We start from the raw sequence: 27731 nt of genomic DNA on the forward strand, positions 1-27731 counted from the left end.
CGGCGGGGGCTCCAAAGACGAGACGGCTGCGGCAGTCCTCGCACCCCCCGGAGCCGGGAGGCAGCGCGGCGCGGAGCCCAACCCCAGAGGGAAGGGACGAGACGGGGCGGGGGGCACCGACCAGCGATGCGGCAGAGGCGGGGCAGCGGGGGCGGGGCCAGGCGCGGCGCCGGGCGCACAGGCGGGGGCGGGGCGGCGCCGGGCCAATGGCAGCGGGGGCGGGGCGGGGCCCGGTTGCCGGAGCAGCTGCGGCCCCGCGGGCTGAGGGAGCGGTCGCGCTGCGCCATGGAGGGGCTGGAAGGTGAGGGGCGGCGGCCGCGCATCTCCTCCGTGTGGGCCGGGCCTGGGCGGCGCCGGGGGCTCCGAGCCGGGCCTGGCGGCGGGGGCTGCTCCTGGGTCGGCTCGGGCCGGCCTGCGCCGCGCCGCAGACAAAGGGCCGTTGCCGGCCCGCGCCACTCTGCGCGCCTGGTGCCCGGGGACCCCAGGAATGGCGGGGTGGAGGCGACTCCCGGCCCGGCCCGACCCGGCCCGGCCGCGGCGGGGAGAGGGCTCCGGGGTGTCGAGCGCTGTGAGCAGGCCTCGAGCAGCCCCCGCGGGCTCCTCGCGTTCTGCCTCTTCCTCCGCGGGGGCTTGACAGCCGGCCTGGAGCAGCTCTTCCCCGGGGGCCTGGCAGGGGAGGCAAGCCGCGGGGTGGTCTGATGCATTTTGGCCCCACAAAATGTTTCTGGGGTGCACTCGGGGGAGGATGGATCAGGCCTCCGAGGGCGGGTGTGGCTTGTCCTGCGGGGGTTTGCTCAGGTGATGGCAGCCGGGGCTGCATAGTGCAGGGGTGCCTGACTGGTCCTGGCTCCGCATGGGACCGTGGGTGGCACCCAGGAAATCATAGTGAGGGGAGTAGGCAGCATGGCTGCAGATAGGGTAAGGAAGAAGAAAGCAGCAGCAGAACAGGCGGGGGAGGGCAGGAGCCGAAAGCTGAGCGGGGTGGGGGAAGCACAGGGCTGGGGGTCAGAAGTGCTGCAGATTGCACGGGGCAGGGGTATTGGAGTGGCACTCGCAAGTGTGGGGCTGCTTTGTGGCAGCCCTCCCAAAAAGGTATTATGGCAGAATATGGCCTGCTCCTTCTTTCAGCACTGACTGGCTGGTTCAGAAACATGTCAATAACTGTTTGCATTCTGTGTATTTTAAAAAGCCTTTGGGACTAGATGGATAGATTATGACTATTCTAATATGAAACTTCTATAGATTAGGGATGCTCAACCTCTGGCCCCTGGAGCCATGGCATCTGGTCAACAGGGCTCCCCACGGGTTGGGAAATTTGGTGGCAGGGGAACAGTGACAGTTAATACTGTCTCCCTCCCCTACTGCCAAATTCCCAAGCTCTATGGCCAACCCACATGGCTGGGTTGGGGGCCAGGCCACATCCCCTTCTCCCAGGAAGCTTGGAAGCTGGGCTGTTCTCCCCTGCCCCCCCCAGGCTGGATCAGGGTTGGGTCATGCCTTATGCTCCCCCCTTCCCCCCACCCCTCCAGGTTGCAGCTAGATCAAGTCCCCTTCCCTCAGGTGACTGGATCAGAACTGGGCTGCCCCCAGGCCCTGGTGTGCCTTCCTCCGGCAGCCAGATCTGGACTACCAGCACGATCTAGCCTGGGGATAGACTGCCAGGCAAAAAGATTGAGTACCCTTGATACAGACGATATTCTCGATAGCACTGCCATCTTTTTGAAAAATAAAATTGTTTTTATGGCATGAAACTTCTGTTTTCTTTAACAGCATTTCTGATTGACCTGAACACAGCAAATGGTAGCAGAGATGTTTTCTATCCTCTATTTATTTATTTAAATTAACCAATATTTTTTGTACAGTGTGTTTTTCCATCTAACTTTACTCCCACATAAATGTACTGTGAGTTATGAAGAGTATGTATTCACTAGCTTCTTGACTTATCATTGTGTTGTACTATTTCAGTCACTTAATTTAAATGAGAAGTAGGGTTTTTTTTTCTGTTTCGAAGTATTATCTAGCAATTCTTCATCCATTCTTGTTGCTGTAAGAATGGCTGGGTATATATGTAAACTGCTTTTGTTTACTTTTGTTGAAGCTGTACCCCTTCTGGCTGTGAAAGTGTTAGATCTCACAAGTTGTCTTACAAATCATGTCTAATCAATATTTGTGTGGAAAGGTAGAGTCCAAAGGGGGGATGACAAAGTGTATATTGAAGTATTTCAGAAGACAGACTGCTACTTGATAAGTCATTCCTGAATTTGATACTTTTGTTGGAGGGTGCCCTCTTGGATTTAAATACATTTATTGAGAACAGAATGCTTTTAGTGTGGGATCCCACCCATCTTTGAAACTTGATCTTCTTTTTTTTTGCCCCTCCAGAGAACTTAGAATTATAAAATACAAAATTTATTTGAGGCAGCTTCTAATTAATCCATAAGTAGGGACTTCAATAGTGAGGAGAGCAGGAAGTTGGGCAATATTGGGTGCATCTACACATGAAACTAGTGCACTTGAATAAACTCTGGTGCATTTAACACCAGAGTTTATTGCTCCTAAGCATAGTGTTTACATGTGTGCCTGGACCGCAGCACATTAAGCCAGGGTGGTGCAGCCCTGCCTGGTGGGGGAGCTGGGGCGGGGGGTCAGTCTGCTCTGCCCCAGCTCAGGGTGCTGTAGAGGGGCTGGCTGGGGCACGAGGGTGGGGATAGCTAGCAGGCAGCCCCCTACAGTGCAGCACCCTTGTGCCCCAGCCAGCCCCAGTCACTATTTACTGCAACACGTGTATAGACATCTCTGCTTTAGTAAGACAGTACTTGTCAGGCAGTGCTGTCTTACAGCGAAGTTAACTAGTTTAGTCTGGCCTAATAATAGTGTTGCTCATGTAGATGGTGATGCTTTACTGCAGAGGTAATTAGTCAACTCCACAGTAAAATCCACATGTAGATGCCCTACTGAATAGTGTATGTGTATGTGATCCTACTGATTAGATCTTTGAGCTGTTAGTAGTATTCAAAGAGCTTAATTACAAGTTTTATATTGTAATTCCATCCCACAGCAAGTATGTTAGAGCTATCTAGACTTGTAATGACATTGAAGCAAACCTTCTCTGACATGACTTCATTACTGTGCTGAAATTTGCTTCTATTTTCTTTTTCTTTCATTCTTTTTTTTTCTCCCCCCATCTCCCTCAGCCTTTAGGTTTGTCACTTCCTATACTGATCCTGAAAGCCAGATCTTGAACCAACGAAGTTGGCTGCAGGAAGACCAGATCTTGCACTTATTTAAAGTGACAAAACCGTCATTATAGTTTTTTACAGCTAAATCTAAAACTGCTTGCTTAGCTTTCTAAAGGCATTGTGGAATCTGTGTGCTGATAAGAAGTTTTCCTGAGGAAAAAATTGTTTTTATTAACTTACCATTTAGCTCTTTAAGAAATAAATTTTTGAAGACAATGCAGGGCATGATCTTTCAGATATGGAAACTACACATGTCAGTCAGCACAACTTTAGTTGAAGTTTTTGTTGCTGGAAGCCTTTAAAAATTAGTTCCATGGTTTTTCAGGGTCATAAATAGAAATAATTTGGTAGATTGCTTATTAGCTAGGGGCAGAAAGATCTTATAATGGTCATCATAAAATGTTTCATGAAAATGAACATAATTGCATTTCAAGCATTGCTGTCTGAAACAGGACACCAACAACTTATCTGCACTGTGGTTTATAACAGGATTTTAAAACATGTTCAGGTATTATACTGGGCTTGAGTCATGGTGACTCGTGTAACTTTTGTTTTATGGTTTTATAGTTATATTTTCCTTTTTCTTAAAAAATAATATATTCCCTCTCTTGTTGCTTGGAAGGCCAGAGTTGTTACTTACAACTTTAGTTTGTTTACTCTACTTAGAAAGAGCTTGCACTGGAAATGAAATAGTTGAATAAGTTGAAAGGAAGAAATTATTCCTTCCACACTTGCAGAAGAGGCTATTCATGTCGAAAAACAGTATTGCAGTTCAAGAAATGTGGCTTCAGCTAAGGCCTTCTAATTCAGTGGTTTGACTTTTTTTACTACTTCAGCAACAAGCATGTACTAGTTAAGGTTTTTTAATTACATTTAATTGATTGTTTTAATAGATTATGATAGGCATCAGTCTTAACATAGGTTTTTCATCATTTTAAATTAAATTTTAGATGCTTAGCTACCACCTATCTTCATTGATAGTTGAACTCCCTGCTCATAAACCAGTTCTGTTGGGTAGGCACTAGATTGATTACATTTCAACAGTACAGTGTTTGAGTGACTCTCCATTATCAGCGTTGTGCCAGTACTCCTCAAGAATCTTAGTCCATGACAGAGATAAAAAGAGAGAAGATTGATAAAGACCAAGAGTCTTAAAGTAGAGCTTGCAATATGACACGATGGCCAGAATCTCAAATGGAATCCATAGTTGATATGTAATTTCCTCAGATCATTGCAGTCCTCCAGTGACTGGCCACATATTTGTCTAATAATTATTTTTTTGAAATTTATACAGGCCTAATCTAAGCATCTTGAGGTTGAGCTCATTAAACCATGGTGTTGATACATGCGGGGGGTGGCATAGTTGCTTCTAATTCACAGTGAGATTAAGTTATTTAAAACAAAGTTTATATTAACAAGCTATGATGATCTCTAAGTATAGAGGTCCTTAAAATATGTATTTTGCATATTGTTTTTCATACATCACAAACTGACTAATGGATTCAATTCATGGAAGGTGCAAAGTTGTTATAATTCTTTTCTGAGTGCCTGGCTTTTCTGAGAGTAGGAGCCTGTTTTAGGACTCCTGCTTCTAACTTGAGATCACTGTTATCTCTTCAGTTCTTAACATTGTTGAGTTTGATTACTGTCATGCTTCCAGACATCCCAACGCGTGAGATTAAGCTTTATGTTGAACACTGGGAAGCGGGAATGAGACTTGCTGGTATAATGCAGGCACATGTGTTTGTGGCTATATTCAGTCTTTAATTAACCAGTGTTTTAGAAAGTGAATAATGAGTGGTCTACTTCATAGGGATTCCTTCTGACAGTTTACATTGTCATTTCTAAACATGGAGGGTTGCTTTTCCTGTACTTCTTTGGCACTACAAAAACCGTATGGATTCCCCATCTTCCAAAGACTTGTATTCAGACACAAAACCTTCCCAGTGACCTTAGCAATATTTAGACTAACTTTGTGCATGTAAGGTCAATGCAGATCAAGTGTGAACTTGATGAAGGTGGGGTATGAATTACTTTCTGTTATCTCTTGTGCATGGAACAAAACTTATAGTGTCTTTATTAATAGCATTTACAATAGGATGGTAGAGAAACTTCCACAATTCTTTCTTCTTAAATTATACAGTCTTCTTAAACAGTCAAAAAGTTTTTGGCTTTTGTCTGTTATGTCCTGACTGTATTTATTATTTGCTAAGATTGAAGGACCTGGCTCCCACTGGAAGTATATAAGAGGATGAGAATTAAGATAGATATTTAAGAGTACAACAAGCCAGTCGATTTTAACCACAGCTGTAAAGATCTAACATGAGGCAGTCTAGTGAGTAGTTCATTCAGACTGGAGTGGATTGCTATAAGTAAGTCGTACACCTTCGCATGTCTCAAACACAGGTATTGATTGTTGTTGGTTACAGCATGCAGAGTACCTTATGTATGTTCCCTCTACCATTTTTTTGCATTTTTATCATGTTTGCAAATACAGACTTGGATAGCATGTAACATTCACATGGAAAATTTATAAAATTGACAGCCCATTTTATAAATTATCATTAGTATTAATTATCATTATGATAATCATTATTTGTATTCCTCCCCTTAGCTGCCTTAACCCTTTATATATTTTTAATAAGCCTTCTCAAGAAATATTTCTTAGTGTGGTATATTTGTTATTGCACCTTCACTTTTGTTTGCTTATCTCCTCTCTGTTTAAAATTATTAGGGATATTATAGCAATGCTGACAATATGGAGCAGTGAAAATATAATGGCAGTGGTGTTCATCCACTGGCTATTGTCTGAGTTGACGTGAGCCAGCTGCAGTGTCTCTTCAAAACAAAAGAATATGAGGGGTATAAGGACTGAGCTTTCTGTTTCGCTGAACTAAATGGAAAGCTAGGAAGTTAGGGAGGATTGTATTCTGTTCTGGAAAATCTGCTAAAATGGTGAAAATTGGAATTGTACATGATACTTTTCGCTGAAAGTTAATAATTTTTACTGAATGACTGGATTTCTAAAAGTGAATGGGACGCCATACCAGAGAGTTTTTACAATTTTGAATGGGGTAAGGTTTAATAGTTTTGATATTTTTGCATCACTAGAAAAGCTAAGGTGCTAGACTGTTCTTAGTGGTGGCAAATGCTGCAACTCAAGACCATTGCTCTTTTTTCTGTCAAGGGAAGTTTAGGTTGGATATTAGGAATGATTTTCTAACTAGGAAGGCAGTAAAACACCGGAATGGGTTACCCAGAGATGTGGTAGAATCTCCATCCTTGGAAGTTTTTAAGACCCAGCTAGGCAAATCTTTGGCTGGGATGATCTAGTTGGGGATGGTCCTGCTTTGAGCAGGGGACTGAACTAGATGACCTCCTGAGGTCCCTTCCAACCCTTATTTTGTATGGTAAGGACTTGATTTGTGCACCAATGAACAAGGGATCTAAAAGGCATTTGAAAGGACTGTCATACCCTTATTACTACATATAATTAGTACCTTTTAACTTTTGATATTTTAGTTTTATAACATATATCATACATAGGTTATTACACACTATTTTTAAAAATGAAGAAAATTACAATAACATTTCAATCTATAAAAGTTCAGTGACACCTTCTAAATGTCTGAGTAACCTGCTGAGCCTTCCCTATCAGTAAAAACATAAGCAAGTGGGGCTCACAAGTTTACCCTTCAATAGGCAGCCTTTGAAATTTTAAGTGGAAACACATACTGGAAGTCAAGGGGCTAAACCTAGCCATTAGCAATTTGTATGTTCCATCATATCTCAACTGCTGTATTTGAACACTAGGATATTGTGTCTAATATTGGTCCAAATGCACCTGTAAGTGTTCTGAAAGGCAGAGCACAGGCTTTCTGTGGTCTGTGTGACTGATATTGATAAGTAGGTAGCTAGCCAAATTCTGAAAATTTCAAGAGGTAATCATAGATTGGTCCATCCAGAAAATGGATAAAAGTCTGTAGTCAAAGATGGAAAGGTCTGCTATATATAACTATATAGTAGAGCTAGAGCCACATCTAAAATGAGTGCTTGCAATATCTAATGGTTGCACTAAGACAGTCTAGCAGATTTTTTGAATGTGTTGGGGATAACTTCTCGATACAGGTGGTGGAGAGGCCAACTTGTGGGCAATGATGGGATGGAGGTCGTCTTGGCTTGTTGTTCACATACAGGAAAGAATTGCTTGAGAGTGTGAAGATAACTTGGGTGATAATGACCACAAAATGACAGAGTTTGGAATCTTAAAGGTGGGCAGGATTCCTTGAGGGGAGGGCGAGGTATCCAGGAGAGCTGGCTTTACTTCAAGGAGGCCATTTTCAGAGTGCAAGAGCAAAGTATCCTAATGCAACAGAAGCATGAGAAGTATGATCGTTTCAAACTCAAAAAGGGATTCTACAAACACTGGAAATGTGGTTGTATTACTAGAGACAAGAATAAAAGTTTTGTACTACTATGCAGGAAAAAATTGGGAAAGCCAAGGCATGATTTAAGCTGCAATTGGCAAGGGATATAAGGCAATTAAAAGGAGTTCCATGAATATGACATAAGTAGGAGGAAAACCAAGGAAACAATAAGTCCTTTACTAAATGCACAAGGGGAAAACCTAGTTATGTATGATGCAGAGAAATCTGAAGAATTTGATGTCTTTTTTTTTTTTTTTTTAACCTCGCTATACACAAATAAGGTTGACTAACAGATTGTGAGTGCAGATGCCAAAACAGGAAGAAGTGTTAAGTAATGGAAGAACAGATTAGAGATTACTTAGAAGCTAGATCTTTTCGAGTTAGTAGGGCTGGATGGAATATACCCTAGGGTACTGAATGAATTACCTAAGATAATTTCAGAGTCATTGGTTATTCTTTTTGAGAAATTTTGGATGCCCAGTGAGGTCTCAGATGACTAGGAATGGGCAAATAGAGTGCCCATCTTTAAGAAAGGGAAGAATGAGGATCTGGGAAGTTATAGACCACTGTGTGAGTTTTGATGTCTGGAAAGATAATGGAGCAGGTCCTCAAGGAATATCTTATGAAGCATCTTGAGTAGAACATGGTGATGAGGAACAGCCAGCATGGATCTGCCAAGAGCAAGTCATAACTTACCAACTTGATTTTCTTTTATGATAAGGTAGCAAGCTCTGTGGATGCAGGGAGAGCAGTGGATATGATATACCTTGACTTTAGCAAGGCTTTTGACAGTTTCCCATGATTGTACTTCCTTAGTTTATTAAATAAGAGACTGACTTGATTATAGAACTGTGAGGTGGATACAAAACTTGTTGGATCATCATGCTTAGCAAGTAGTCATCAGTGGCTGTATGTGTATTTGGAAAGAGGTATCAAGTGGAGCTGCCTAAAAGTTTGTCCCAAGTCTGCTATTGTTTTACATTTTCACTACAGATTTGGATGATGGGATACAGTACATGCTTACTAAATGTGTGGATGATGCCAAACTGGGTAGAGTTTCAAACTCTGGAGAGTAGGGTTAAGATTCGGAATAACCTGGATAAACATGTCCAAAATCAATTGGATGAAATTCGGCAAGGGCAAGTGCAAAGTCCTGCACTTAAGATAGAATAATTGCATGCACAAATAGAGACTGGGAATTAGTAGCTAGGCCCTAGTACCTGGAGGTTACAGTGGTCCTTAAGTTGAATATGAGCAAACCATGTGATCTCCCCCCTCTAACCCCACCAAGAAAAAAGCCAATAGCATACTGGTTAGTATTAACAGGATTATCGCTTGCATATTAAGTTAAGTGATTCTTCCATTGTATTAGGCACTGGTGAGACCTCATCTGGAGTACTGTGTCCAGTTCTGGGACCCACACTTCAAGTAACAGGTAGACTTATTGGAAGGAGTCCAGAAGACAACAACATAAATGACTGGAGGCTTGGAACACATGACTTATGAGGAAAGGCTGAAAGAACTGGGATTATTTAGGCTGAAGAAAAAGATTGAGGGATTTGATAACATTTTTCAAATACGGAGGATGATGGTAAAGAAGATACAGTTGGGTGTTTCTCTGTGGTTGTAGGGGACTTGGAGGAATCGCCTCAAGCTGCAGCAGAGGTTTAGGTTGGAGATTTGGCACTGATTTGGAGAGAGTTGGTAGTTCAGATCAGCTGTGGACAGGCAGGCACAGTGGGGTGGCTGCAGGTTTTCCCGTGGATCCTCTGACTGTACCTGCCTCTCCCTGGGCAGGGGGAGCCGCAGGAGAAGCCCTGCCCGGTCCTATCCCCTGCCTGGTCCCAGCCTAGTCCCGGCACTTAAAGAAAAATAAGCAAAAAAAAAAAAAAAAAAAAGCACCCTGCAGTCACGGACTATAGCAGTGGCAATTGGGGCCACTAGGTGCTCTTGGCAGAGCCCCTCCACACAGCGCAGGGATTGCCCCCACCCCCGCTGGGCACCCAAGTGACAGCTGTTAGATTGCACGGGTGCAGTGCAGCTTGGCAGGGTGCTGTGTGCTGTCTGGGAGCTGGGGTCACTGGAGCTGAGCAGTGCCAGGCTGTGGCTGGCAGGTAGAGCCGCCTCAGCTAACAGACAGCACATGGAGCTCTGCTGAGCTGTGCTGCTTCTGTGCCGTGGGGCAACTGCCACGCGGGTGCCAAGCAGGAGGGGGAGGGGGTGGACAATCCCTGATCCCCCTTGCTACCTGGCATGGGGGAGTACAGGATGTGAGTGCAGTAGCACTGGGAGTGGGGGCTATGCTCTGCTGCTGCTTGTCGCTTTCTGCCTGGAGTGAACCTCATCCACATCCTGCCCCTGCCCTGTCCTGGCTGGGCAAGCAGCAGCAGGGCAGAGCCCCCGCCCCCAGAGCTGCCACGCCCACATCCCATGTCCTCCTACCCCACTCCCTGAGTAAAGCACCCCCAGCTGGGCAGTTTGTCCTAGTCCTAGCCCCAGCCCCAATCCCTTCCTCTTCCCTTTCCCGACCCCAACAGATTTACCAGCTGGAGGCAGTTGTATTAGCTGCCTGTTTAGTTTATGGCCAAATCTTTTCTGAAGCTTTTCCAAATTGATTCAGATACTGTGAATAGATTTGGAGCTTTTAATTGGTTTCCTGATTCTACTTGGATTTGGAAATTTGGTCCCTGGATCAGGCTGAATCTCTTTCGAATTAAATCAGCTACCAAAGCTTCACACAGTCTTAGAGCTCTCTATTAGCAGTACTTCACCCCGCATAGTCCTGTTGTTTCCCTCTTTGCCTTTGCTGTTATGTAACTTGGAAGCGTAAGGGACAGAAACCAAGAAAAGACAGAGCAGAACTTTTTTTCCTTAAGTAAGTATGTATGGGGTAGATAATTACTATTATTTATGTTCTCTTCCAGGGAGGAAATGCAAGTCATATGACAGCTTTTCCTATCACACCTACTTAGAGCAGGTGTATTAATAATTGATGGCCAGCAGTACTGGAGCCACCTGCTAGATCTAAAAGAAAAAAACCTGTGCTGAATTTAAACGAAGTGGCTACTATAATCTTCTTACCCTTCTCCACCTTAAAATCAGACTCCCATTACCAATATCCATGTCCAGGTGGTCCCATTCCTGGTATCCTGTCATTCACATTCTGCCATGGGAGTCATGTTTTCTCCCTTCCAGCCATCCTGCTCCCATCAAGTTCCTTGTCATAATCATTGAGATCATGGGAGAGAGAGGGTTCCTAGCCTATGTGCATTCTGTTCAGCCCAAAAAACTGATGTGGAGGTAGAGCATATTAAAATAAAATAAAAATCTCTCCTGAGTGTGTCTCAAATAAATTTGTAAAGACTTGTAACTTGGGCAGGTATTCCCAGGTACAGTAGAACACATCCCTGATACAGAAGCCACTCCCTGCTAAGTTTAATTCCCTGCTCCAGAGCCCTGAAATAGTAAATGTTTCAAAGAAGAAATCACTGGATTTTTATAGAATATCACTGAAACATTTCCTTCTAGCCCAGTTGTCAGAAAAGGGTGACATGTTGGCTGAAACATCTAAAAAAAATCAGCATGAATAAGATGGAAAATTTTAGCCCATGTGATTATAGTTCAGCAAAATTATAAGCAGCTAGGAAAAAAAGGTCTCATAGGAAGTATAATGCTTCCTTAGTAATAGCAGGTCTAAAAGCTTACCCATAATGCTTCCCTTTTAAGTTTTGGTAGTGTTACAAATAATTCAGATCATTATAACTTAAGGAAATTAGAGAAAAGAATACTTTCTTCACTTTTGCTCTTATTGTTGGTCAGGTCTTCTTATTTTACATTTGTAGAATTTTCACATGGCAACAGAAAAGGTAAAAAAAAATTTTTTTTAAACAGTAATATCAGAACTTCAGGAAGTTTTACTTTAGTTTTAAAATACTTTTGCTTTCTGGGTAGCTTTCTATATTGTTTTGAGGGTTTTTTTTTTTTTCCTGAGTGAGTTTCTTTCCTCTTCTCAAATATGAATTTGAAGTGGATAGTTTCCAGCAGCAGTGGTAGTGTGTTAAGAATGCTGAAAGAAAATACTCAGTTCCTGTTATTGTAGCTATAATGGGTGCTAACTGGTGTGTATTATGTAAAGAGTTATTTTCTTATGAGCTCATAACAAATGCTGAACTGAGTTTGTTCAACTAAGTTCATTATATTTTAATAGTGATTTGAGTGCCAATTCTTTCTGAACAGTAAGACTTTGAGAAATATGTGTTCTACTGTTGAAAAATGTGGCCATAGATAACACATGGTTGCTAAGGGATTACAAAATATTTCATCTTGAGATCACATTCTAATTTACTTATGCTGATTTGGGTATGAAAAAATAGTTTCTAGTAAACTGCCACCATTGTCTTTGATAGCCTTGTTGGTAATATCAGTAAAGGGACCAAGAAGTATGAGTGGGGGCTCATCATTTGGAGAAGAGGAGGGTTTGGTTGGATTAGGGTTTGTAAGCGTCTGCCTACTTTTGTTTATGCTTTATTGTCTAGCTCCAGTTACATTTTCCATGGTTTGAGGCAGCAAGCTGCCCTCTGTTGCTGAATGTAGCAACTGGTAGCAGGTGTGAATGATAAGTTAGGGCATGGGTCAGCAACCCCCGGCATGCCTGCCGAGCTTGGCATGCGAGGCCATTTTCCTTGGCACGTGTTGGGGCCGGAGAGGCTGCAGCCGGCCTCAGCTCTGGGTGGCTCAGGGTTGGGCAAAATACAGCCCGCGGGCCAAATCCAGCCTGTGAGGCCATTCTGTCCGGCCCATGGGGCCCCTAAAAAATTTAGAAAATTAATATTTATCTGTCTTTGGCTCCTGTCAAAAATGACAGGAACCAAAGGAAGTAGGACCCAGGGGAAGCCTGGCAGGCTCCCGCAACAGCAGGGCCCGCCCAGCCCCATCTCCTCAGTGGCCTGGAACCATGTGGCTGCACCAGAACCTTAGGTAAGGGGGCAGGAGAGGGGCGAGGGCAGGGAAGGAGCTTGGGGAAAAGTGGCCCCTCTCCCACTGCTGCTGCCTGCCCGGAGGTGGCAAATGTTGCCCAGTGTAGCAAGGGGGGGAGGGGCCGCAGCTGCTGCCACTGTGCGCGGCCCTGACAGGTGAGCCCAGAGTCAGCACTGGGCCCAGGCTGGCAGCAGGGATGGGTTACAAGCTGGTGCTGAGTGCAAGGAAAAGTGCCCAGTGCTGCAGCCACTTGCAGCCTGGCACCTGTTCAGGACAGCCCCACCTGGGTTGCGAGCAGCTGCAGCTGCAGCAGGGAGTGCCAGCCATGGGGTAGGGGAGGGGCTGCTCTTCCTCCATGCTCAGCACCAGCTCGTTCCCTGTCGGGGAGCTGGGGGCCACTGGGAATGAGTGGGTGTGGGTGCACGCAGCCCACACTGGTGTCCCAGGGCCAGCACCGGCGAGGCCCAGAGGAGGGTGGCAGGAGTACAGGGTCCCAGCCAGCAGGGGCTCTACGGAGTCGGGCCAGCTCCACCTTCTCCATAGACCCTTGCCAGCCTGTACCCTGCTCTGGGCCCCACCGGTGCTGGCCCTGAGACATTGGTCCCAAGATGGTGACCAGGGGGTGGGGCACCTGTCAAGGGTCTTATGACCCTGCCCACCCCCAGTGCTCCTTCCTGCCCATGGCAGGGGGTTGGACTAGATGATCTGTCTAGGTCCCTTCTGACGCATTGATTCTGTGAAGGGGTGTGGCTACCCATGCGGCCCTCGACAGCTTGCCAAAACTGGGTAAGCAGCCCTCTACCCGAAATAATTGCCCACCGCTGGGGTAGCTGCTGCTGGGAGCAGCCTGGGCTCCGTGGCTATCAGCGGATACCTAGAGCCGGGGCAGCTGGTGCAGTCCCAATGGGTCTAGTGCCGGCACCTGCTGTCTTCCTGGAGCCCAGGGCTGGGAGACAGGTGGGGTGGGGAGGGCAGCAGCTGTTTGTAGCCTCCTGGTTGCAGCCGGCCCCAGCTCTGGGTAGCTGCTGATAGTCATGGAGCTTGGACTGCTCCCATGGAAGCCCTGCTGCAAGCAGCCTGGGCTTTGTGGCTGTCAGCAGCTATCCAGAACCTGGGCCAGTTGCAAACATCTGCTGCCTCTCCACCCTGGCCTCAGCTGCCTCGCAGACCCAGGTTCCGGGGAGGCAGCATATATCGGCAATACTCCCTGTGGTGCTACCCTTGCCGCTTCTGCAAAGCCCTATTGGAATCCAGTGCGGCAGGGCACAGTGCGGGGTGCAGAAAGCTGCCTGCTTCGAGCTCCCCGCTGCCCTGCCACACTTCCACTGCAGGCGAGGGCAGCAGTGAGGGGCAAAACCCTGTGGTGCTGCCCACGCTGCTCCCATGCACACAAGGGAAGTGTGGCAGGTCTGGGGCTGGGATGCAGCTGGGGCCGGGGCGGAGAGGCACCAGATAGTTGTAGCCGGCCCAGGTTCTGGGTAGCTGCTGACAGCTACAGAGCCCGGGCTGGGAGGCAGAGGCTTTGGCTGGGGGCAAGGGGCAGCAAGGATGGGGAGCAGGGGCTATGACTGGGGGGCACAGGGCTGCAGGGCTGGGGGGCAAGGGGCACAAGCAGGGCATACTGCCATGTACTCCCTGCCCTCATTTTGTTTTTCTGGCATGCTGGCACTCTGGCACCTTCCAAGGTAGGTATTGTGGGGGTTTTCGGCACGCCGGCCAAAAAACGTTGTCTACCCCTGAGCTAGAGTGTTCTCAGTGGTGGAAGACGACAAAACAAGGAGCAATGGTCTCAAGTTAAAGCAAAGGAAGCTTAAGTTAGATGTTAGGAAAAACTTTCTCATTATTTAGGCAGGTAGTAAAGCACAGAAATAGGCTACCTACAGACGTTGTGGCATGTCCATCCTAGGAGGTTTTTAAGAGCCAGCTAGACAGAGCCTTGGCTGGGATGATCTAGTTGTAATGGTCCTGCTTTGAGCAGGGGGTTGGACTAGATGACTTCTTAAAGGCCACTTTCAGCCCTAATTTTTTATAATTCTGTGAATATTGTTCCATCTCAGAAGGTGGCATAAACCAGTGAGCTGAACTAAAGATATGAACTTAGATGGATACTTGTAACCTACAAAATATTTTTGATAGCAGTGATTGTTTCCTGAAGTGTGATGTGTCCCCAGGGTGGATAAAAATATATTTTTTTAAAAAATTAAAACAGATTTTTTTTTTTATTTAATCACATTTTTTTCAGATGCTTTTTAAAAAAAATAAACATACAGATAGTTTTAATTTAAGGAATGTTAAAGCTCAAAGATAACATGGAATAAGGATTATAACTTCTAATTATATACTGTTTGAGACAGTATATTCATGTAACCTTTTCAGAAGTTTTAAACGGGTCACAACAAGCTATAGACTATATTAGAGGCCCAGTTTCATTCCCAGAGGCTCCTCTGTAGGTTACTAAAGATTAAAGAAAGCCCTTCTACCCAATGGGGCTTAGTGCTCAGTCTAGAAGATCCCATTAAGCATCTCTGTGGTGCTTAGCTTCAGTTCTCAAACTATGGATTTGTGTCTCCAGAAATCATAGGCAGATAAGGTTCTTTGGGTAAATTTGGTATCTTTTAAATGTTGGAAAAATTGTTCTTCGTAAGCTTTCAGGCAGAAACACCTGTCTTTAGGCATAAGGAGAGTTTGTTGTCTCCAGAGGTTAATGTCCTTGTTAACAGCAGTATATGGAGGTGAGAGATAATGGACCTAATTACCCACCCATCAGCCCTGTTGTCTTTGCAAGTTTGTGTACACAGCAGGACCCAGAAGGCAGCAGGGCAGGCGGGAGAAAAAAAGGAGCGAGGAGGGGTGGAGGAGGAGGTGGAACTAGTACCTACAGCTGGCTCTGTGGACCCTGGTGTAGCTGCTTACAGCCTCCCTGCCACCTGCCCTGAACAGCTAAATCTTGGGCCTGGGGAGATCTTCCTGTCTTCTCCATTGCTGCCCTCCTTCCCCCTCCCCCCTGCATCATTCTTGATGGGCAACTTGCTAGTAATATATAGGATATTACTGTATTTACCCAGACACAAGATGACCCTGAATGTCAGATGACACCACCCCCATAATTAGATTCCACACATGGGGAATGTATACATTTATAAATTTATTATAGTTTTCCACATATGGAATCTAATTATTGGAGGTTCATCTTAAATTATTTTCTCCCCACTACTGCAGGTGGTGGGGGAGGAAGTAAGGGAGCAGGTGGTGGGAGATGGACAGTGATGGAGGCAGTAGGGGCAGGCAGTGAGAGAAGCAGGTAACTTTCCTCCTGTTGCCTGCCCCCCCCCGCCCCCTCAGGCTACCCTGATTTCCCTCTTTCCCTGTTCCCACCTTCTCACCCCTTCATGCCACTTCTGCCCCCCTTCTCTTCCCCTTCCCTCAGTTTCTCTCCCCCCTGCCTCCCTCTTTACTTCTGCTCCATGCTGGCATGCTTTGATCCTGCGGCAGCCTGGGGCATGGAACATGGCTCCAGCCTAGCCCCATAGCAGCAACACAGAGCTAGCACTGCTGCTCCAGCCTGGAGAGGGGCGAGGGGAAGAAGCCGTGTGGAGAGTAGGGGTGGCAAATGGGGGCTGCAAGGGAGGAGTGGTGGGTCATGCAGAGGCTGGGGGAGGGGGAAGGCGACAGCTCTGACTCTGACCCTGACCCCAACTCCTTGATCCCCACTCCCTCTTGCTTGATTGTAAGGCAGGAGCTTTTTCCTCCGAGTTAAATGGGTGGGGAGGGGCTTGTCTTCTACTCAAGTAAATTAGTTAATACTGTAACAGCAAAAATAAGCATACTTTATTACTAAGTTCTGAGAGCTTAACACGTTTGGAGGTGTTTACGTATGCTGCATCAGAAGAACAGCATTGAGTGCACTCTGTGATACCCACTGTAGATTGAGTATCCAGGTTGTAAATTAATTTTAAAAGGGTATATTTGCTCATTTTGGGTGAAAGAACTCTGTTAGTTTGCTCCACTCCTCTTCAGTAACAGTTTTGTTTTGGAAATTTTCACTGAGCCCTTCTGGCTGTGAGTATTGCCGAACTAAATTTCAAGCCTTCAAAGCTTCTAATTTTGATAGAGGTGGATTTTCATCAAAATAATCACCCTCTTGATTAAGTTTGGAAATAACTAGGTATTTGCAAAAAAAAATTCTTTAAGTTGACTATTCCACTTTTTCAGTCAGGTGATGACCACATCATCTGTTATCCAGGCATGTGGAAAGAGGTTTGATGATGTCCTTCAGAGGGCATCAGGATGTTTTGATTTCCTAATCAGCAGGGTTTTTGTCAGTCCCTGTTGGCACAGATGAGTACCAGTGCCCTCTTTGACAGGGATAGAGGATCCTTTCCCATTTTTCAAGGTTTCTTATTTTTCTTCCCACATGTCCTCTTTCTTACAGAGTCCTTTCAGATGCAGACCTGCAGTGTCGGCATAGTAGATGTCAGGTGGGGAAGAATTTTAAAAAATGCAGGAGAGTCTTCCACTCTGCCATTGCTCAGCTCCTGGTTTATCTGCTGACTGTCTCTCTCCATTCTCTTTCTTCCCCCTTTCCCTTTCTCTCTGCCTCTCCCTCTCCCATTAAAACATTCCTTATGCCTTGCGAACCAGCCATCCCTTTTTTTTAAATCATGCAGTCTAACTGAAGCAGCAAGCTCAGTAGCTGTGCTTTCTGGACCATGTTCCGTTTTCTCTTTGAATCAAAGAAAGAGAGCCACATCAGCACGGTGCTTTTCTTTCATACCTGTGTTTACAATAGTAGTGTGGCCAACCCCACTGTGTCAAAAATCATAAGACAAACTCTTTAAAAATCAAGAGATTTGGAATGTGTATCATGAAATGCTATTTTGAAGTGTTTGTGTGTGATGGGGGGGTGTTATTTGTGAAGGTTTGGGGTGCTGTGGGTAGGTGTGTGTGGGGGGTTTGGAGCCCAGGGAGGGAGGGTCCCCACACACCCTGGCAAGATGTAGGGAGCTGTGGGTCAGGAGTGAGGGCCAGCAGCTGGGCTGGGGAGGGCTGTGGCTTGGGAATGAGACACACACACGCCCACCTCTGTTGCATGATTTGCCCTGGCCCCAGGCCCCATTCACCCCAGCTCCTACCCCACTCCCTCCTTCACCTTGGGGGCCTCAATCTGCCACCACCACCCCTTCCCCTCCACAGACCTACCAGCTTGGTGCTTTCTACATGCGCCAGAAGAAGAAAATCCTGAGATTTGTTTTCTATATCAGGAGATCATGAGTCAGTTGATTTGAATTGGAAATCGGGAGTCTCATGATTTTTTTTTCTGAGAGTTGGCATTTCTTCAACAGCTCTTCCCCAGTCTGTTTTTATTGTCAGCTTCTCCCTCTGCTTCCAGATGTTGTATCCAGCTTAATCAGAGCAACTTCTTTGACTGCAACTTGGTTTTGATTAACCTGGGAGCTCGATAGACTCTCATAGTCTTGACTTTTTCTTTAAGTGGGAAACTTGGCATTTGGTCTGGTTTTGACCTCCCTACAAAAAAAATATATAACCCACACCTACTGTTGGACATTGTGATTTACGTCACATCCACCCTTCATAAAGGTTGCTCTTAGGCAGTAGATATTTGGCTGTTACCAGGTAAAAAATACATGGTAGGAAAATGTTCCTAGGAGAAATGTTGCTGGCAAGTAGTTGTTGCTCTTATGAATAGGGATCTATCAAAGTTGAGGAGCCAGGCAGCCATTTGTAGGCTGATTGCGGCACTGACTGCTGTTTTCATGTGCTTATTGCTGTGGGGTTCCCCCACTCCTCTGGCCAAGGGGCCAGGGCTCCACCCTTCACTACTGATGGGCCCCACCCCTCACCACTAGTTGATCAAGAGGGCTGTCTGTGATGCAGTCCCGCCCCTTACCGCTGATTGGCAGAGAGGGGTAGGGCCATGCTGTGGGCAGCCGTCTTAGCCAATCAGTGACAAGGGATGGGGGTGGGGAAAGGCAGATGCTGTCTTGGTTGCTTCCCTTTGCACCAGTGGCTCCCCCTCCCCCCTTTGGGGAGCTAGCAGTGTATTTTTAGTAAGTTTTTTATTTTGTGGACAATGCCAGATTTTGCGGTTTACAAAATTGTAAATTGAGTAGGTTTCTACTTATAAGGTGTTGCCATAAATAAGCATCTGCTGTAATAGCATTGATTATTCTTTCCTTTATTCAGGATTTTTCTAAATTATATGAAACATGGCTATCGGAGTCCACTTGTGTTGCTATGGAAGTCTGGCCCCAACTGATACAACAGATAAATTGGTATGTTAAATGCAGACATGAAAGCCCTATTTTATGAAACAGAAGAAAACTAGAAGTGGATTAGCATAGATGGGAATTAATTTTCTGACTTAAGCTCCATTATATTTATAGATTGGTTATAGGCCAAAAATTTCTGTATCTATACATATATAATAAATGTGTGTCTTGCTTTACTTTTATTAGAAAATGAACCTACAGTGCAAAGTGGAGACCTATTACCGTGTAAGATTTGTGGAAGGACGTTCTTTCTGTTAGCACTGGTGAGTAGCAGTAGCACCTTCCCTGCTGATTCTTTTTTAATAGACATACGAATCTGAGCATAGTAGAATAATATGATACCTCAGAGATACTGGAGCTAAGCATCTAGGCTTAATTTTTCAAAAGATACTAGGGTTTCCAAGCATTTTGGTTGTTCGGTGTTCAACTTGAAACACTTAAAAGGCTTTTAATTTTTAATTAGACCTTTTCAAAGACATCTCATATTGGGCACCCCCGAGTCAGTTGTTGTTTACTTCCGGTTTTGTAAAGTTTAATACCATTCTGTCCCAGACTGATTAATTGCGAGGTTTATTAGTCTTCCCCAATCTGGTCTACTTTCTAGTGTCATATCTACTTAACTGGGGTTTTGTTGTTGTTTTATTATAACTTGATTTTTATCAAGTTAAAAGTTCAAGGCCTTTATTTGTTACTTTGTCTTTGACCATCATGGCTATAGAATACTTGAAACCTATACATTTAAAAAAATAAATAAAACTGCTTAAACTGATAATACTGGAATACACAACTTAATTTTCCTCTTCGAAACTTTTTTTCTTAACCCATAGTGTTCCTGTGAACCTCAGTGCAAAAAGGAAGACATTAAAGTCTGAGGTGCATATGGAAAATAGGGGCACTCTTGTATTTGAATGCATATATCGAGTATTGGCTTGCACTGTTGATTAGGTAGATGATATTTGCCCAATAAATGCACTTAGTATAAGTAGGTTTAAGAATGTAGGTGAATAAAAATACTTCTTGTGCTACTTTTTCCCCCTGTTTACTTGAATTTGTTTGATTGTTTATGTGCTATTTAAGAAATACATGGGGATTCAATAAGGAAACATTTGTGACATAAGCATGAACGTGATACTGTCCTTAACTCTAATCCTCTTCTTTCTGGTTGGCTTTTTATTTGCTGATTTAAATAGCTGGAAAGGAAGAATGAAAGAATGCTGTCATTTACATTTCCAAATATAAATGTTGCATACTATGTGTTTCTTTTCTCTTCTGACAGAAAAAACATGTACCTATTTGCCAAAAAACTTCCAGTAAGAGAAGAAAGACATTTGATTCCAGCAGACAGAGGGCAGAAGGAACTGATATTTCTACAGTAAAGCCTCTTAAGCCACGGGTAGGTAAAGCCTTTGTCTATTATAATTTTTAAAGAAAAAACTGTACATATGCATAAAAATATGGTTCACCTAATTTACATCAGTTTTTCAAAGATATAAAGAAGTAACCCCTAGTATTTCAATAAGAAATTAGCTGCTATGATCACTGGAATCAAAATGCTGCAAGAGCAGAAGATAAAGGTGGTAACCAATGTAGCCTGTTTCTTAAATCTGATGTATTAGTGTTATTGTTTTCAAGACTAATACTCTCTTCCAGTGTTATAATCTGTCTCAGTCTTTGTCCCAGACAGAAACAAGTCTTTTGTGACTATCTGCTAAGACCTAATATATGCTGCTATCTCTCTGTTTGTAAAACTGAGACCTGAGCTATGGGACTCATAATCTGATTATTCCAGATGTTGGAACTAGTGCAATTATAACCTCAGTCAAAACTTGTCAAATATACCAGGAACCCAAGAATGTCCTTGTATAGATGGTTACCTACCCTTTTACTGCGTCTCTTATTAAGGGCTGGAGGGAAAACTCCTTGGTCTTCAGTCCTACAGGAGTTGGAGAATACACCAATAAATGCACACACTCCATTTAGGAGCACCTTTTACCTGGCTCCTTTTCCCTGAGTTTCAGACTCCTTTTCCTCCTAATGCCACCCCCTGCCCCAAAACTCCATTAAGCCCCATGGGGCTGCAGGAGCTACTCTCTGTTGAGGGGAAAACAGAACCCAGCAGCACAGAAAAGCTTCTCCTACTGGCTATCTACTGTGACTGTCAGCATTTCCAAATGCAAATAGCAAAATGCTCAGAAAGGTTGGCCTGCTGCCTACTTAAACACAGGTATGTTAAAAGTTTTGTCTTTTATAGTTGCTGTGTGTGTGTTTATCTTTTAATTTATTTTTTGAACTGTTCAGGCTGATCCTGAGGTTTTGGGATAAAAGGGAAAAGAAGAACTCTGTTCAGTCTTGAATATTGTTCACACTTACACTTGCCTACCTGCTGATGGATATAAAAATTCATTGCACTTTTTTAGCATTTAATTTTATAGTTTCACAATAACAGCTAACTAACTTGTTTTTGTAATCAGCATAAATATCTAAGCTGCTGAAGATTAAAGTCTCTCTCTTCACTGTTCTAATAAATTCATGTTTCAGATATATGACCATTATTTGACAATTTTTTACTGGTTAATTGACCTGGTTTTTTTGTTTTTTTGTTTTTTGGAGGGGTGGGGTGTTGGACCAGTCAAATGTCCAACCTAAAAAAAAAATTCCATTTGTTTAGAGCCATGATGAGAGCCTTTGTACAAGATCCATTATATCCATTATTCCAGGGTGTTGAATCAGCAGTTTTGAAAACATAAAAGTGATGATTCTAGATTGCTGGAGGGGGGCAGCAAGGGGGCCCAGCAATGTTCCTTCAAGGTGCTGGTCTTCTTTCCTGAGCAGATTAGGCACATCCATAATAGGTTTGCCTTAGACAAAATGATGTGTGCACCCAACATAGTGTGACATGGAGGTTACTAAATGCAGCTTGCAGTTGAGTGCAGACTTATCATATACTGGCTCTGGTTTAATGCTAGAAACATAAAAACAGAGGTCCTGCAGATCAAATTTTTATGAAATGCCAGTCATTGCTTGTAAAAACCATTTTGTCTTTGTATTTTTAACACACACATTTTGTGCCATTTTTGTTTAGGGACAGAATAAGATGCTATTCTTTTGTCAAGAGTGTGTTTCTTTGGAAGTACTGAGAAGTTACAACTCGGCCACATGTTCACGTTTGATCAATTAGTATCATGATTAAATAAGGAATAAGCCACAAAGGTATTCCACAAAAAATGTCTAACTTGGACTTGTTCAATTAATGGCATGAGAAGTATGTGGCTGGGAGGCCCACCAACTAAGGGGCTCCCAGCCACATGAGTGAACCACCTGTTGCCAGCTCTGCAGCTAATGAGGTTTGCAGTGGCGCTAGCATTTCCTGTGCTGCCGCCCACTCTGCAAGCTCTGCAGAAGACGAGACTTGCAGGGAGGGCAGTGTTCCCAGCTGACGAGGTTCATAGGAGGAGTGAGACAGCAGAGACCTACAGTAGACAAAGGTTGCAGTGGCAGCAGCTTTCCTACACTTTTCTTCCTGTGAGCCCCATAACTGACAAGCTCATAGGGGAGAAAGGGAGGGGAGCATTCCCTGTACTGCCCAACCTGTGAGGCCTGCAGCTGATGGGGCTTGCAGGGGGGATGATGTGGGGAATGCTATCCCCTCGCAAGACTTGTCAGCTGCAGGGCTCTCAATGGAGGCATTGTGGGGAACACTGACTCCCTGCCCCCCATGAGCCTCATCAGCTTCCAGGGATAGCAGCAGCGGGAGCCAGTACAGAGGGAGACTAGTATCGCAATCCTGGGCTCCCCCTGCATGGGCAATAAGACATGATAGGATCTGATGCTGGATCCCACAATCATGCATCCTTCTATGTGTGTGCGGCATGTTTGTATAGATCACACATCAGATCCTATCATGCCTTTATCTAAACATCTAAAGGGACCTTGAGAGGCCGAACATCTTTAGGATCAGTTAGGATTAGCGTGTTATGCATTATATGATATTATATGAAATTTGGCATATTTACTGCAGAGTAAAACCCCTAAATCTGTAAAAGCTTTGTTTTTCTGTTGACTTCTTAGCCAGAACCCCCCAAAAAACAATCCAACTGGAGACGAAAGCACGAGGAATTTATAGCAACAATACGAGCAGCCAAAGGCCTTAATTTTAAGGACGGAGGAAAACTTCCTCCACCACCCCCACCTTCATATGATCCCGGTATGTGAAACAAGAACCTTCTTTAGATGTATGTTTTAAAGAATTTGCCATAGTATATGCATTAATGTGATAAGGAATGCACTGCAGTAAGATGCTTATGAAGATGCACATAGAGAGCTGCCATCTGATGTGAGTGATGCTCAGTTGTGATTATTGCTTCTGACTAGCTAAGAAATGCTAAGATCCTATTATTTCTGTTACCTTCTTTTCCATGACCTGTTTTCATGGGTTTTTTTTAAATATGAGAAGCAAGGTATATTGTAATATCTTTTATTGGACCAACCCTATGGTTGGGAGAGCTGTATTATCTAAGAGAGAGTTTTATAGTGTGTGTTTCCTTTTCCAAAAAATCCTAACAATTTAGTATTTCATTAAAAATGTGCTGCTCTATCTTGGTCTAAGAAGACCTAGTTAAAAGATCAAAGGAAAAGTACTTATAACAAGCATTTAATAAATCAGACTATCAGGCATGCTTTCCTTGATAGCTGTTAACAGTCAGGTGAAGAGTTCTGATTTTGTTGGGGGGGGTTTTCTAGCCAAAAAACCCCAAGCAAACTAAAACCTCAAAATAGTTGGCCCAATATCTGGGCTATCTTATTCTCAGATTAAAAAAGTCATGATTGCCTAAAGCAGGAGTTTTCAACCTTTATGGCTCAGTGTACTCCCAGTGGCCAGTTGAGAATGCAGGAGTCCTTCGGCAGCCAGATGAGTGGGGGTCACCCAGCAGCCAGTTGATGGGGAGGGGGATGTCCCCCCTGTGGCTGATCAGCAAGCATGGCAGTGGCAGGCATGCTGGTGACAGCACCCTGCTGCCGCCTACCTCCTGAGGCCATCCCAGGTACCCACAGTGGTATGCATATCCCCAGTTGAAAACCCCTGGCCTAAAGTTCTTATCTTCAGTCTTATCTGTTTTAAACTATTGCCTCAATTTCAAGGTAAAAAAAAAATATTCTGGATAACATGTGTTTTTGTTTTTAAATTTTTTGATTATATAAAATAGCACTGGATGTATCCATGAGCACTCATTTTCACTTTCTTAGGAGGTTATTCTGTTGTTTGTCCATTCTCCGTGCCATTGTGAATTAGCCTAACGGGACTGGAAAGCATTTTTGAACCACTTGAGTCTGTCAAGTCTGGAGTGTGCTTTGCTTCATAGAAACATACTGGCACTTTTTGATTAAGTTAATAGAGATAAACCTGCATTCAGCTACTGCAGTGCCACTGGACGATGAGAAGAATATTTCCGTGTCTTGAATAATAGGAGGGACTGCATTCCCATTTGATTAAGATAGTTATGAAAACAATGTGGGGTACAAATTGTCTCCATTGCATTCCTTAAAGATGCCTATATAGCACTTGGGCTTCTTTTTTTTTCCCTTTGATTCAGGTGTGGACAGATGTTCACTTATCACAATATGATTTACGCTGGGATTTATATCTATATAAATTATACAGGAATCAAGAACAGATAAACATGTAGCTATTACTGCATGTTGCCTCCAGGTGACTGGAAAATGAGTAGTACAGGGTTTGGCAACATTTTGGGCAGAGTTCCAAAAACACCTGCAACTTCGACTTGTAAGATGCTGGTGTGTCAAGGTGGGATAGTGGAGGAGCCATGAGTAACCTGATCTTTGTGGCATTGCAGCCCTGGCCTCTTCCTGCTGTCTGCTCCAAGGCACCTGTGCAACCACCAGCAGCAATGATCTGGTTTGGGGCTCCACGAACTCTGCTGCTGCTACTTGTAGGCTCCCGGCTACCTGCCAGCCAGCCCAGGCTCTAGTTGGGCCCCTGATGCCCAATGTGCTGCTCACAGGTGGTGGGGAGGCTGCAAGCAGCTGTACCAGGATCCGCAGAGCCCTGGCCTAGCTCAAAACCAGTGGTGGGTGTACATGTGCCTTGAGGTAGACGGTAGGGAAGAAGCTGGGGCTACACTGCCACAGCAAGGATCAGGCCTCTTGTGGCTCCCCTGCCACCTGCCCCAAGGTGTGCATGCGAAACAATGTCTTTCTGTGCCACACTGTGGTATGTGTGCCTGGGGTTGCCTACCCCTGAGGGTAGTACCTTGTTTGCATTGAGAGATGAGCTACCCCAGGATGGAAGTGGGTAGATAAGACTTAAATCAATATAGTCTAGACTAGCAGAGTCTGACCCCTCATTCTTTCAGGGGTAATTCTGCATAGCCTTGGGTAAAGTTACCTCAGTTTTAGAGGCTTGCATCTTTGACTGCTTTTTTCTTTTCTTCTTTTACACCAGGATAATACTGATTATATTAGTTAAAATGTCTTGTCTGACTAGATACTCCATTTTATTTGCTACATAGGCAAAACTTTTTTCATTGCCTTCAATAAGAACAGTTGATAGTCAGTATTAGTCTGAAAACCATCAGTGAAAACTTAGTTTGTATATCTTATATAGTCGCAGTAATGTAGGGTGTTTGAAAAATGTAATTGAAGAGAGTTCTACTGCTCTGTTCAGTCCTTTCTCTTCTCATTGTCTCTGTAGTAGTTCAGCTCTCTGCTCTACTCTTTCTCAGACATTTTGGCCACCTTTCCTCCTGCCTGGCCTCTCAGAATTGTTTTGTTGCAGCCTGACTTGCACTGCTTCCCACTCGCAGCCTTCCTTTTGGCCATTATGGATTGGATGAGAAGCTTGTCTTTTTTTTTGATTTCCCAGACCTTTGGCTGTTAGGATTTACCTCAAATCTATATTTCTATTGTTATCTTTGAGGACCTTAATTTCCTCTAGCGTGTCTGTTTTATATAGTTTCGTAAAATCAGTCATTGTCATCTCCACTTGTTTAATGCTCCGTTTTTTTTTACTTTTTTAAGATTACATTCAATGCCCATATTGCCAGAGAAGATTTAATGAAAACGCAGCTGACAGACACATCAGTTTCTGCAAGGAACAAGCAGCACGTATTACAAACAAAGGAAAAGTGTCTATTGATGCAAAAGGGAAACTGCCTACTCGAACACAGGTGAATTTCAATATTTTCCTTCCTTTGAATTATACCTCTGTGATAAAGGCAAATCAGTTAGTTATTTTAGTAGCTTTGTAAAATGCTTCAGTGAGTTAATTAATACAACTGAAAAATAAAAGGGGGAGGGTGGAAATTGAGACCGAGACTTAAGGAAGGAGTATGTGTATTCAGCTGAGAGCTGAATGATAAAGGTGCAGGAAGATAGTTTCAGTAGCAGAAAAGAAAGCCCTTTTATAAACTGACGTAAGACTATGGGAAATGACAGCAAAAGTAATGCTAAATGGAAGACAACATCAGGATGCATGCAGGGAAACTATTGGTAAAGTAAGTTAAAATAATTTTACAGAACTTCTTAGCAACAACAAACACAATTTTATTTTGAACTGGACTTTGAACAAAATTTTGATCTGGATCTTGAAGCGATTGAGGAGCAAGTGTTACTACCACAGTTTGATAGTTGTGAATACCTTAGATGATGAGAATCGGGAACCTCTGGTTTTCACGTGCAAAATACAGGAGTAGATGTGAGGTGTATGTTCTCATAGTTAAACTGAGATAGAACGATTCTAATAAAAGTTCAGGAAGGGAAGTAACTTGGATACCCAACGATGCAGCGATGATGGTTGACAGATTTCTAGAACTAAGCTGGAGGAGAAAAAATTATGCAAGATATGGCACAGAAAGCAATGTGTGAGAGAGCACATCAATTCTGTTCTCTTTTTTCTTTTTGTTTTGGTAGTACTTTTACTATAGTGGCTAAAACATTTTAACTTATGGCAAAATGGGCACAAACAAAAAGAGTTGACATCATGAAGGTGATTAATCATGGAGTCTCTACTTAAATTGGCTGAAAGTGCTGCTGTGTGAATGGGGTTTGAAATGAAGAAAGAATGCTACTTCTGTGAGAGGAAAATTTCAGTGATGGAGAAGTAACATTAAACTCAAGAGAAGACCAGTAAGAGAGAGTAGTAATGGTAGATTTTAGTTAGGTGGGAAGGTATACTGGGATGCAGTTGAAATGTTTCTGCTCATCAGGATTTTTTTACCTTTGTCTAGCATTCCCCATTACTGTACAGAGTAGAGGGAATAATTTGTAATATTTGACAAAAAGCAAATGGAACTGCTGATTGGTCTTGGGAGATGGCATGGAAAGACACATTAACCATCTTACTTTGTTTATCTCTTTAAGGAAGTTGTACAATTTTAAATTTAAATTATTTTTTTGTATCCATTATTACAGTACAAACCTGCAGCAGTTAAAAAAGCAACTTCTGTAACATCTGCACCATCAGTATCATCACGCTTACCACAACCAAGTAGTGTTAGCAAAACTGTTGCAGGTATGGAGTTATGTTATGAATTATGCATTGACTCTCTAAATAATTGATTTCAAACTATAAAATAGTGTAATAGCATAGCAAACTGTACACAGTGGTACACTGGAATAAATTTGTGAAATAAAAGCTTTATCTTAGAAATGCACAGTGTCTCACAAGTGAGTTAACTAGCTGTGGCTTTTACTGGCTCACAGCTTCCAGTAACACATACCATATTTACTCGCATACCATATGCACCTTTCTTTCACGCATGGATCATGATTCAGAAGGATCA

General features: G+C 43.8%; 1 protein-coding gene across 2 annotated transcripts in view; it reads left to right on the forward strand.

Annotated features, from left to right (window-relative positions):
- The first annotated feature begins 215 nt into the window (after nt 1-215).
- ZC2HC1A (zinc finger C2HC-type containing 1A) overlaps nt 216-27731 on the forward strand; it is a 48215-nt gene continuing 20699 nt past the window's right edge. For both annotated transcript variants that reach the window (XM_090040218.1, XM_090040219.1), the window contains exons 1-6: nt 216-301; nt 19120-19196; nt 20210-20326; nt 23002-23137; nt 25969-26117; nt 27361-27460. In XM_090040218.1, coding sequence (XP_089896344.1) covers nt 286-301; nt 19120-19196; nt 20210-20326; nt 23002-23137; nt 25969-26117; nt 27361-27460 — 595 coding nt within the window. In that variant the 5' untranslated portion in view covers nt 216-285. The remainder of the gene's footprint in view (nt 302-19119; nt 19197-20209; nt 20327-23001; nt 23138-25968; nt 26118-27360; nt 27461-27731) is intronic.

Source organism: Crocodylus siamensis, chromosome 3, assembly GCF_052110815.1.
Source record: "Crocodylus siamensis isolate JL-2025a chromosome 3, ASM5211081v1, whole genome shotgun sequence".
Taxonomy (NCBI): Eukaryota; Metazoa; Chordata; order Crocodylia; family Crocodylidae; genus Crocodylus; species Crocodylus siamensis.